This window comes from Mobula birostris, chromosome 11, assembly GCF_030028105.1.
Source record: "Mobula birostris isolate sMobBir1 chromosome 11, sMobBir1.hap1, whole genome shotgun sequence".
Taxonomy (NCBI): domain Eukaryota; kingdom Metazoa; phylum Chordata; class Chondrichthyes; order Myliobatiformes; family Myliobatidae; genus Mobula; species Mobula birostris.
The window spans coordinates 74,233,824-74,246,877 of NC_092380.1; the positions used below are offsets into that span (position 1 = coordinate 74,233,824).

The 13,054-nt window shown below is 38.6% G+C and overlaps 1 protein-coding gene across 3 annotated transcripts in view; it reads right to left on the bottom strand.

Moving 5' to 3' along the window:
- Positions 1–13,054, bottom strand: part of pde3b (phosphodiesterase 3B) — a 193,841-nt gene that overhangs the window by 69,833 nt on the left and 110,954 nt on the right. The window contains exon 1 of one of the 3 annotated variants that reach the window (XM_072272531.1): positions 4,948–4,974. The exons of the other annotated variants lie outside the window; for them this stretch is intronic. Within the exon in view, the coding sequence (XP_072128632.1) occupies positions 4,948–4,959 (12 nt within the window). The 5' untranslated portion in view covers positions 4,960–4,974. Of the gene's footprint in view, positions 1–4,947; positions 4,975–13,054 lie in introns of those variants that run through there. 3 annotated transcript variants of the gene reach the window in all.

A 13,054-nucleotide genomic window follows, 5' to 3' on the forward strand; every position in this document is an offset into this window, starting at 1 on the left:
AATACATTATGTTGGTGTCAGCTATTCAAACTGTAACGTGCTTTAAATGGAGGAATTGGTAGTGAATGAAAGGACCATTTTGCCCTGGGCAGAGTTAAACACCAAGCAATTGAAGATTATTCCGCCAAATTCGAGGCAAAACTTGCATATGGTGGAAAAGTCTTGGGAAGTCAAGACATTTGTCACTTTCCCCAATATACTGAGACTTGCTCTTGTAGCCACATTTTGTTGCTGGCTCACTTAAGATTTTAGTCAAATGGTCAGTCCTCCATATGGTTGGACTCTCTCTTACCTGGTCATTACTTAGAGGTTATGTCACATCAGCATTCCACAATTTTCAGCTAATGCCTGAATACTGCTGAGCCTACAACGTAAGCAGGAGCTGTAACCTCACCTGAGGATATTAAGTCACACATTGCACACACGAATCAGTCCAGCCTAAAGTAAACTTTAAACTCCTCAGAGTATTTTCTATGTCCCAGCCAAATTGTTTATTCAGAAGCAGGTTTATTATCACTGGCATATGTCATGAAATTTGTTGCAATGCAGCAGCAGTACATTGCAATACACTGTAAATCACAGTATGTATATATTTATTAAAGTTAAATTAAATAAGTAGATGTGCAAAAAATAGAAAATAAAAGTTGAGAGGGTAGTGTTCATGGATTCAATGACCATTCAGAAATCTGATGGCAGAGAGGAAGAAACTATTCCTGAATCGTTGAGTGCGTGCATGCGGGTCCTTAATGATGGATGCCGCCTTTTTGAGGCAATGCTCCTTGAAGACATCCTGGATGCTGGGGAGGCAAGTGCTCATGATGGAGCTGATTGAGTTCACAACTTTCCGCAGCTCATTTTGATCATGTGTAGTGCCTCCACCCCCCACCAGATGGTGGTGCAGCCAGTTAGAATGCTCTCCAAGGTACATCTGTACAAATTTGCCAGGGTCTTTGGTGACATGCCAAATCTCCTTAAACTTCAAATGAAATATAGCCACTATCGTGCCTTCTTCAGAACGGCATCAATATGTTGGGCCCAGGATAGATCCTCAGGGTTGCTGACACCCAGGAACCTGAAATTGTTCACCCGTTCCACTTCTAATCCCTCGATGACTGGTGTGTATTCCTGTGTCTTACCTTTTCTTAAGATCACAATTAATGTTTTGGTCTTACTGATGTTCAGTGCAAGTTTGTTGCTGCAACAACACTCAATCAGGTAATCTATCGCGCTCCTGTGTGCCTTCTCGTCACATGAAATTCTCCACCAGCTGACTTTCACTGATCTTTTCCTTATAATCCTTTTAGTGATGTTCATTCATAATTACACCATGTTCAACACCAACGACAACTCCTTGGAAAACGAAGGAGTCCATGCTTGCATGCAGCAAAACCTATACCACGTTCAAATATGATTAGATATGTGGCATGTACTGTATGACAACTGCAACTAACTAGCCCTAAGTAAAACTCAAACTCAATAACCAACACCATCCATGGTTTTTGATATCAATATTTATTTGGGGAGTGTACTGGATGAGAAGAATATCTTTACTTCATACTTTATTGTCACCAAACAATTGATACTAAAACGTACAACCATCACAGCGCTATTTGATTCTGCGCTTCCCGCTCCCTGGATTACAAATCAATAGTATATATTAAAAATTTAAATTATAAATCACAAATAGAAAATAGAAAAATGGAAAGTAGTGCAAAAAAACCGAGAGGCAGGTCCGGATATTTGGAGGGTACGGCCCAGATCCGGGTCAGGATCCGTTCAGCAGTCTTATCTTATTAGTATCACAATATTTTATTATGCACATGAACTTCACTGAGGACAATGTTAGTATGCCACACAATACTGACTCCTCATTATCCTCATGAGATGGCAATGGATGGAACCCAGAAGAGGACTTCCTTGCCAACTCACCTTTAATCCAAAAGCTGCCCCCACTGCTCTGTATGAAATCCAACTTTTAGCAATATTTAAAGTTTTGATTGATATCCAGTGGCAAATACAGGCAGGACAGATCAAAATCCAGTTACAGAAGTACAAAAGTAAAGGTCAAAAGGGGAAATGTAACATGATAGCATGAAAACAATCAATTGCATCAGGCAGGAAGCTTGACAATGACAAGATCACATGGAGGATCTTTGACATGTAAAACATGTTTGGAGACGGCTTTTTTTTTTGGGCAGCTTTCCTGTATGAACTGAAATACATGATTTCATTGTTCATCCCAGTTTCATTATACAGGGTTGATGGCTTGCTTTTCATGATTTACTATTTACATTTGCCATTGGAAAGCTACAATCTATTTGTGTTTGTAAACTGTCACAAGCTATTTGATAAAAACATTAAATTAAACTTGGCATGTAGCACCACAGTTCAACAGTATGTATCCAGTAACTCAAAAATCAACAACATTCAAATCCAACAAAAATGATTTTACTTCTCTTTCAAGACAGGATCCAAATTTTGGAGGATAAATACAGAATCATTAAGTCAGATTCATACACTACTGAAAAAAGCCCTTCAGTCAAATGAGTCCATGCCAGCCATCAAACACCCACTTGCACCAACCTAACACCTTTTTTTTTGTTCTCCCTTCATTTTCATCAATTCCCCTAGATTTTACCACTCAAATACACATTAAGGGCAACTCAGTGGTCAATTAACCTACCAGCCTACGCCTTTGGAAAGGAGGAGGAAACCACAACAATCAGAAGAAATTGATGCAGAGTGCAAAATCTACACACTATCACCAGAGATCAGGGTTGAATTCAGGCCACTACAAGTGTCAGGCAGCAGCACCATCATTGCATTGTCCCAAGTATATAACTAGACTTTTATGTATACCACTTAAGTATTACTCAGAATACATGAAGTACACTCCACCATTCTCCACACTTATCTACAATATTCTTTCAAGATATCTCTTAACTTAAATGCTGATTGTAAACTATGAAAATCAAGCATGGATCCAAAGTGATGAAGGATAGTAGCATGGAGAATTCACTACTTCACCTACAAAATAATGCCATGGGATATTGGAAGGTATTCATTTTTGAAAAGGATGAGGTCATCTCTTGAAGATGTTCCAATCAAAGGTTCACTACTTCTTTTGAATATTATATGGTCATCTTTAAATGAAAATTAAACCCAGAAGATTGAAGTCAGAGATGAAGGTACTAAGAGTGGCCCATGTGTTTGAAGATTTGCCCTCTAGTGGTCAGCTGGTACAGAAGGATAGAATTAAAACAGTATCAAACTGCATACAACTCAGACATAAATCTTAAATTAACATTCCTGTATTCAAGCTCATGTGGAGGCATGAGTCTGAGTCCATACCATAACTTCCTTCAACACCCGAGTCATGCCAAGTTCCCAGATATCCTTTCAGTTCACTATCTGCTTTTTAATATAATATGTAAGCACATCCATAATCTGTGGGAGAATCTAACCCTCAACATTTTGCAGATGTATTACTTTTTCTATAGGCAGTATCAAAACTTGTCTAACTAAATCAACAACCAATCAGCCCAACTAAACTTGTTCAACAGAACAGTCTCATCTGAACTCTTAAACCAGCAAATAAGTAGTTTCCATTACTTTCTCAGACTGTCAGAGAAATACCTTTATTATTAAACTCAATTACTGGTGGTCAGTCACACTTTTAATTTATTCAGACAACTGCTAAAGATTCACTATTGGATTTATTATAGACACTCTCTCAGAAAATTTATCATTCAGGACCGCTCCACATCTTTGAGAGGTACTTCAGCTTTCCTGGTCTGTCTAGTTAATTTCTGGCACCCTGTAAACCAAAATTAATGATCTGCCAATGCTTGAGACATTTTGTCCTTATTCCCATGCTCTCTGCATCCACTAATAGTCACCGTTCAGGCTGATGAAGGGTCTCAGCCTCAGCAGGTCAGGCAACATCCACAGAGAGAAATAAACAGTCAAGAGGAATAAACTTCAACTGCCTATTTCTCTCCATAGGTGCTACCTGACCTGCTGGGTTCCTACAGCATTTTGTGTGTGTTACTCTGGATTTTCAGCATCTACAGAATCTCTTGTGTTCATGTCAGCATCCGTTCCTTTTCATTATTCTCATACTTCGATTCCTCTTCCTCTCTTCCCTATCTTTCCCATTTTTTCATTTAATTCACTTTATCCTTCTCCTCTTTCACAATTCAGTTTATAATAACAATAACATATCCTTAACAATTACATCTATTTCTGAATAACTAAGATTTCTTGCAATATCTATGATCATTGCTAAAAAATATAGCTAACATATTCCAACATATTTACATTTGCCAACTGATCGCATGAAAGACCCAAGAAAGCTTTTCTTCCAAGTCTTGTTTATTTCAAATCACCCAGCAAAATCCCAGAGTACAACCTCATACAAATAATGTTTTTAAACGTACACAATTTTCAGAAAAAAATGAAATGTGTTAATTCTGCTAGTTTTAATTCTTGTGGTGGGTTTCTCGGCGGGAAGGACAGTCTCTTTACTTGGTATATTTACAATTTGTGTACAGTTCAAAATAGCCACTGAAACCACAAAGTAACGTCAGTCATTGAATTTAAAGACATTATCAGGCCCCATTACGTCAATTGGGGTTGTTTTCACATTATTGTTACTAGCAGAAAATATGCAACACGAATGCATCCAAAAACATATTTACAATAATACTGTACTGCACTGTATCAAACAAACATTTAACAACTTAAAAGTTCTTTAGTTTTCTTTGAAATAGCAAAATTCTAAATGCACTAACTTGTATTTTTAAATCTAAAATTAATACCAATACATTTCATTTGAAGCTAGAGTTTAATATTAAGCAAAAAAAGTTTCTGGTTTAAGATGACATTACCAAAGATGTGTGACAGCTTACTGGTAAATCAAAAGAATCAACAAAGATCATTACTTACAACATCTTTCATGAAGCAAACTGTGGTGAACTATTGCTGTTGACAGTGAGAAGGCAGGTGTAGGTGAGGCTTGTTCAGGGGATGAACCATGCTAGGATATTGCAAGGCACAGCATATTTGAGCTGCAGTGTTCACACGTAGAGTTTGTACAAGTCAAAAACCACTTCTCATCTTGGGATAACTTTAAAGATAAGCCCAGTCATATCTAGGTGGACTAATCAAGACTTTTATCTTGATCACTGTCAAATACGTGAAATCGAAAGCCAATGCTGAAGCATTCACATTGTAGTTCAGTCACAAGAACCAAGTGGTCGATGCATTTCCCTGTTCCCAGAAGCCAGTTGATTTGACTCACTCCATGTGATAAAGGTCCAGAAACAATAATGCAACCTAAGACTCAAGAAACAGCTGCACCTCAAGCCACTTAGTTCCAGTACTGTTACTATCCTAATACCTGCAAGTCTATGTGGAAAACTGCCCAGTTATGTAATGCTCTCTTCACAAAAAGCAGGACAAATCCTATCAATCTGCTCCACAAAGTAATGTAAAGTATTATCCAGCAGGGCTTACACACCTAAGACTTTTGTAGATTTCACAGGACTACTCTGCTCCGGACTTGATTACAACCTTGATCCAAATATGGATCAAACAGCCAAGTTCGAGAAGTGATGCCAAGGTGACAGCCATTGGCAATAAGGCAAAATTTGTGTAGTCTGGCTAAAGTGATGTCAATGAACAAAGGAAAAATATTCTCACCATGAACCGCAGGAGATGGCTGTTGTAGTTGGAGGTTAACTATCCGAGCCCCAGCCCACCACAGCTCCACTTCACCAGGGCAGTGTGTCAGGCCTTAAAACATTTAACTATTATTTCAATGACCCTTGCATAATATAGCAGAAGAGGGGGAATTTACTAACCATTGCATAATTCACAACTCCTCAAGGACTCAATCTATCGAAGTCTGCTCATAGCAAGAACTTGAAAACATTCAGTTAAGGACGGGTAAATAGCAAGTAACATTTACATCAGAAAACATGTATGTAATGACCATCTCCAACAAGGGTCTAATCATCAACCTTCTATGTTCATTAGCAACATTATTAAAACCACTATAGTTAACAAGAAACATAACATTTGATAGCACTGAGGACAAGTTCTTTGAATATATACAAAAAAGAAGTTTCAGCATTTAAAAAAAAATCCTCTGTTTATTCAGCTGCAAAATGCTGAAAGTTCAAAGTAAATTTATTATCAAAATACATATTCATTTTCTTGCAGGCATTTACAGGAAAAGTAAATAAAAACAATAGAATCTACGAAAAACCATACATAAAGACTAACAAACATTTAATGTGCAGAAGACAAAGTGCAAATAAAAAATACTGAGGACATGAGTTGTAGTGTCCTTGAAAGTGAATCTGTTGATTGTAGAATAAGTTCAGAGTTATGGTGATTGAAGTTGTTCACACTGGCTCAGGAGTCTGATGGTTATAGGATAATAACTGTTCCTGAACCTGGTGGTATGGGAGCTAAGGCTTCTGTACTTCCTTCTTGATGGTACTAGTGAGAAGAGAGCATGGCATGGACGATAGGGGTCCATGACTATGGATATCGTTTTCTTGTGGTAACACAGCATGTAAATGTACTCAGTGATGGGGAGGGCTTTGCCTGTGATGGACTGCACTGTATCTAGTACTTTTTGTAGACATTTCCATTCTTGGGCATTGGTTTTCCCATAGTAGACTGTGATGTAATCAGTTAGAACTTTCCATTGTGCATCTATAGAAGTCTGTCAAGATTTTTGGTAACATGCCAAATCTACACAAACTTCTAAGGCTACGTCCACACTACGCCAGATAATTTTGAAAACAAAGCCTTTTCTCTTTGTTTTGACCCTCCATCCACATCGAAACAGCGTTTTCATCTCCCGAAAATGGAGCTTTTCTAAAACACTCTCCAGAGCGTGTAAATTTGAAAACGATTGTTACGCGTTTTAGTGTGGACGGGGTAAACAGAGATATTTAAAAACGCTGTCATGACAACTCCACAACAACAATGCTTTTTCTGCTTCTGCTTGGTACTGCGCAAGCACTGCCGGACGGCTGTTATAACGCGCAGTCGGTGTGAACGGCGTGAGAGTTAAATTGTAAAGTGAGCTTTTTTGACTATTTAAAAACGCTGTCATGACGTGCTAGAACAGATGGCCGCAGCGCAGCATTTTGTAGTTTTCTTGAATGCAACCCCCCACACAACCTAACAGTTTCAGAACAGACGGCAATGAGACTGAAGCCAGAAGAGTTAGAAATGCACTCACCAAATACTTTGATCCATAGCTTACTGAATAAATAAGTATACTCACTTTGTCCTGTTTTCTGTCCTTGCTTGTATGAAGGTGGTTTACCCATTTATGCAAGTACTTCTCTGACAATAGATGTGTAACAGCCTAATGTAACGTTGTATGGAAATACAAGATAACACTGATGCAGACATGTTTTATACATTTAACAAGGTGCTTTATTAATGCAACAGAGTTAGTCAGTTTTAAAATGTTCGTTGTCAGCTGGGTCATACTGTCCATGAAGTCCCTGTCAGTTGCCTCCATACGGTCCAGTATTTGTTGTTTTTTTTAGTTTTAAGTCCTCCTGTGCGAGAGCCAACAGCAATTCCTTTTAAGTTTTTCTAGTCTGTAACTGGACAAACATGCACCAAGCATACCGTTCCCTCTTCGCTTGTTTTCTGTGTGTCCTGTGCATGCCCAGTAGGAGGAGATTCGCCCAAATATCCGTTCTAATGTGGATGGAGATATTTTGAAAAACACTTGGTGTGGACGCCTGTCGTTTTTACTCGAAATCGGCGTTTTCAAAATTATCTGGCCTAGTGCGGATGTAGCCTAAGAAAGTAGGGGCACTGTCATGCCTTCTTTGAGATGGCACTTACATGCAGGTCCCAGGACAGATCCTATGATATGTTAACACCAAGGAATTTAAATCTATTGATCCTTTCCACCTCCAATCCCTGAATGAGGTTGGACTCATGGAGATCCTGTGGTCCATAATCAGCATTTTAGTTCCGCTGACATTGAGTGAGAGGTTGCTGTTGTGGCAGCACTCAAATAGATTTTCAATCTCTCTCCAAAAAAAGGGTGGTGGAGGAGTTACTTTTGAATACACACAGTATACAAGTTAGATCATCTGTGCATGCATCAAGAAATGGTAGATGAAAAATACAATTATTTTATGTTTGCTTTTTTATTTTACAAGAGCAAATTTCATAATGAATCTCAAATTTTTGGGTAAATTTGCTACTTCTGTAAGGATGAATTACCATTGTCCAAATAGCTATAATGCAGAGGTCACTTACGTATTTAAGGAAGAGGTAAATGTATCTCTAGAAACAAGACATTAAAGGTACACAGGGAGAAAGCAGGAATATGATAATGAGATGGTGGAGCAGCCATCATCACAGTGAATGGCAGAACAATCTCCAGCCCTATCATACATGTTTCTACATACCTCGCACAGAAAATATAATAAAATTAACTGCAAATTTCTCTTTTTGCTCTTTTCCACCTTTCACTTTTAGTTCATGACAGATTCTTTAAAGTCTTTTCAATTCTTTTTGAACATTTTTCTTCTCTATCCTTGCTTTTGATTAAACACTTAAAAATTATTCATTTGTTCAATTTGTTCAAGCTGTCCATTTTTTTCTTTTTGTTTTGCACCACACTTTTGGCTTGTGTTGAATTTTAACTAAAACTCTTCAGTTCAACTTCAATTAAGAGGAAGTACCATTACAATACTGATTTTATGATGTCTGAGATTCACAGCATTTAATTTATTTACATAAAATGTAATTTGACAGATGGGGTTTGAAAAGAAGGTGCAGTACTTTTCTTCTCCTTTGAAAACATAGTTCAATTTCCAAAAGATAACAGATCGCCAGTGATCCCTTTATTTTATGTGCTTCAATTTTGCCAACCTTCTTGACAGTGTCACTGAAAGTGCATATAGATCATGTACAATACACAAGAAAAAGAAAAGTAGAGTTCATGCGCGGCAGAAGCATTGAAGAGGTAATGGAAGGCCATGGTAGAAAATCAGTACAACCAACAGACCACAACAATTTTAAGATTTAGATCAAATATTTTAGCTACAATAAAATTAAATTTCTATATTGTCTCATTAAAAATTAAATCAGTTCAGTGAAAAACCTTTTTGCCTTCATAATTCCAGGTTTATTGACACACTTAGCACTGAAGAGGTGTGAACTTTCATTGTGTAAACTTTCCTGTTATTAATCAAATGTCCAGCTGCAGTCCTATAAAATTGATTCTTCCCATGGGCCATCACAAGCTGAAGACAACACACAATTTAATAGTCGCTATTACATTGTCAATAAATGGTTAAGTGCTTAAAAATATCTAAGCAAATTCTGAAAACCACAACACAAGGTTAATTGATAATTCATAAAAATTCTTGTTAACTATGCATATATGGACTTCAAAAGCCTTTGACAATGTCCCACATGGCAGGCTAAACTAGAAGGTTAGATCGCATGGGTTTCAGAAGGAGCAAGTGAGGTGGATTCAGAATTGGCTCAATGACAGGAAGCAGAGGATGATGGTTGGAGGTTAATTCTCCAACTGAAGGCTGGGGTGTCCCAAGGGTCAGTGCCGGGACCTCCAAATTTATTATCAAGGTACATTTATGTCACTCACCATATACAACCTTGAGATTCATTTTCTTGTGGACATTCACAGTAAATACAAATAAATAATAATATTAATAAGCAATAAATATTGAGAACATGAAATGAAGAGTCTTTGAAAAAGTGTGTCCATAAGTTGGGGGAACAATTCAGTGTTGGGATGAGTGAATTTATCACCTCTGTTCAAGAGCTTTATGGTTAAAGGGTAATTGTTCCTGAGCCTGGTGGTGTCGGTCCTGAAGCTTTTGTATCTCCTTCCTGATGGCAGCAGCGAGAAGAGATTGTTGGGGTCCTTAATGATGGAAACTGCTTTCCTGTGACAGCACCCCTTGTAGATTTGCTCAACGGTGGGAGGGTTTTACCTCTGATGGACTGGGCTGTATCCATTACATTTTGTGGGCACTTCTGTTCAAAGGCATTCCATACCAAGCTGTGATCTCCACTGCACATCTACAGATATTTGTCAAAGTTTTAGCAGACATTATTCTTGATAAAATCACCATCAGCACACATGCACTACAAGGTTGTGTACTTATCCCCCTGCTCGACTCACTTTAGTTTATGACTATGAGGGTAAGTACAGCTCTAATGTATATTTAAGTTTGCTGATGATACCACTATCATTAGCTGAATCAAAGATTGTGACATATCAGCATACAGGAGGGAGACTGAAAATCTGGTTGAATAGTGCCTCAGCACCCTCTCATTCAATGTCAACAAAACCAAAGAGCAGATTACTGACTACATGAGGAAGAAACCGGGAATCCATGAGCTAGTCATCATTAGGAAGTCGGAGGTAGAGAGGGAGAGGTGCTATTATATCAAAGGATTTGTCCTGGGACCAGCAGGTAAGTGTCATTTCAAAGAAGGCAAGGGAAAGCTTCTACTTCCTTACATGTTTGCTCCATTTCAGCACCTCATCTGAAGCTTTAACAAGTTTCTACAGATGCACAGTGGAGAGTATCCTAACTGGTTGCATCATGGCCTGGCATGGAAACACCAATGTCAAAGAAGTGAAAAGCCTACAAAAATCAGTAAATGCTGCCCAAGTCCATCACAGAAAAGCTCCTCCCCATCACTGAGCACGACTACAAGGAGTGCTACTGCAAAAAGCAGCAGCCATCATTAAGGACCACCACCATCAAGACCATGCTCTCTTTCACTCAAATGGGAAGGAGGTAGAGGAGTTTTAAGTCCTATACCACCTGGTTTGGGAACCGTTACTATCCTTCAACCATCAGGTTCTTGAACCAGCGTGTTTAACTTCATTCACCCGACACTGAACCAATCACTGAACACAACCTATGGACTCACTTCCAAGGACTCTGCAACTCATGTTCTCAGTGTTATTTAATTATTTATTATTATTATTTTTGTATTGGTGCAGTTAGTCTTTTGCACACTGGTTGCTTGCTAGTCTTTGTGTGTAGATTTTCATTGATTCTATTGTATTTCTTTGTTTGACTGTGAATGCCTGCAAGAAAACGAATCTCGAGGTTGTATATTATGACATACACACAATTTATTTTGAACTTTTGAACCTTAAAACTATCCAAAACATTCTCCCCTATTCCAACACCTGTTGCTGTTAGAATTCAATGGAATCACAGGCATTGGACAACTGTGCAATCATCAAGTTGGTTGAGCAAGCAAGTACTTCAAATATCTGTTACAAACTGCAAACCAGAGGAAGAAAAAGAAATAATTTTGAAATAGGTACAAAATACGAAAAAGGATCCAGTGCTTTCCTGGCGTATATGACCAATGAAATCTTCTCAGGCTTCCAGCTGGGTACAGATATCAATTATAACCAACATTTCGATTACAAACTCTACTGTCTTCTTCAGGGATAATGCCTGGGTATGTCTAGACCAGTGGTATTTATACCCCCACAGTCCATCCCTCCAGATTGATTAGTTCTCTTCCAATCAGGTTTCCACTCTCCCACCTTGCTTACAATCAAATTCCAGTTCTTACTTAGAGCAAGACCTTTGTCTTTGTTAAAATTCTTTTCTTCTAGTTAAATTTCAATGGCTTCCTTTACCAGGTGGTCCCAAAAGCCTTTGGCATGGTGAAGTAGTTTTGTGTCATTGAAGTCAATCCTATGGCCATTGTGACTGCAGTGTTCTGCTACCACCAATTTCTTTGGGTAACTCAAACAGATATACCTCCTGGGTTCCCTGATGCAGGCTTCCACCGTGCGACCTGTCTGGCCAATATTCGCTACCCCGCGTTCACAGGGAATCCTGTAAATGCCAAAGACCCAAGTCCTAGGTTATCTAACAATGAGGAGGAACCCATCGCTACCACCTGTCTTCCCTATATTTCCATGGTATCTGGAAGGATCACCAAGATCCTGAAGAAATACTGGATAAATACCATCCACAAACCCGTAAGGAAGCTCAAGTTATAGCATATGCGGTCGCAGATGACCTGGGACTCACAGCACAGCAAGTAGGCATCATTGTGGAGACACTCTCGGTAGAGGCTCACCAACGCAAAAGAACATCACACATTTATACCCTTAAGATCAAAGACAGTAGTAAATGAATCAATATAATTTCTATAGTTACAATAACATTGTTTACTTCAATACCTTGGGTTGACAAATGGTTCCTCTAATATACATAGTGGAAGCCCATTGTAATTAACAGGCACCTCAGAATATCCAAATCCCTTTGGGAGAAATTGATTAACACAAATATTCTAAAACCTTCCGACAACAGAGAGCTAGACACCTAAAATTATTACTATTGTCAGGGCCATCTCTGAGTACACAAATATGATAAGTACACAAAAACTATTGATGGCCAAAACCTGAGACTTTATTTGGTAAGTGACAACATCTGCCTGGTCTGCCAGCTTGCACTCAAGTCACAATGGCACAAATAGCTTCGTCATGTCGCCTAGTTTGATGCAAACCAATTAACACATGCCCACCATCTTAACTTTTGGCTCTTGCACATGCACTCTCTTAGTCTGTGGAGCAGTCTGTGCTTTCAACTTCAATTTACTGCTTGCACTTTACAAAACAAAACTGAAGATAATTTCAAGCTTCCTGAGCTTATTTACACTTACAATAAGAACTGAAGCCTGGTTCTTGTTTGAATAAATATCTGCTACACTCATATAACTCCAGAATACTCACTAACATACCCTTCTCTTGGGCCTTGGGCAGAAATCTATCCCAGGAAGTCCAAACTTTGAGGGGGATCTGATTAAGTGGGGCAGCAAAAAATGCCCTTCACCAGATCCCTTTCCCTATTACTAAACTACGTGTACCTACAGCTACACTATCTAGCATCCCTAACTTGCTATCTACAAGACTGCACAGGGATAGCAATCAAACTTTCCAGAAATTTGATCAGATCTTCTTCACCTCTTCAATATCTGATTAAAA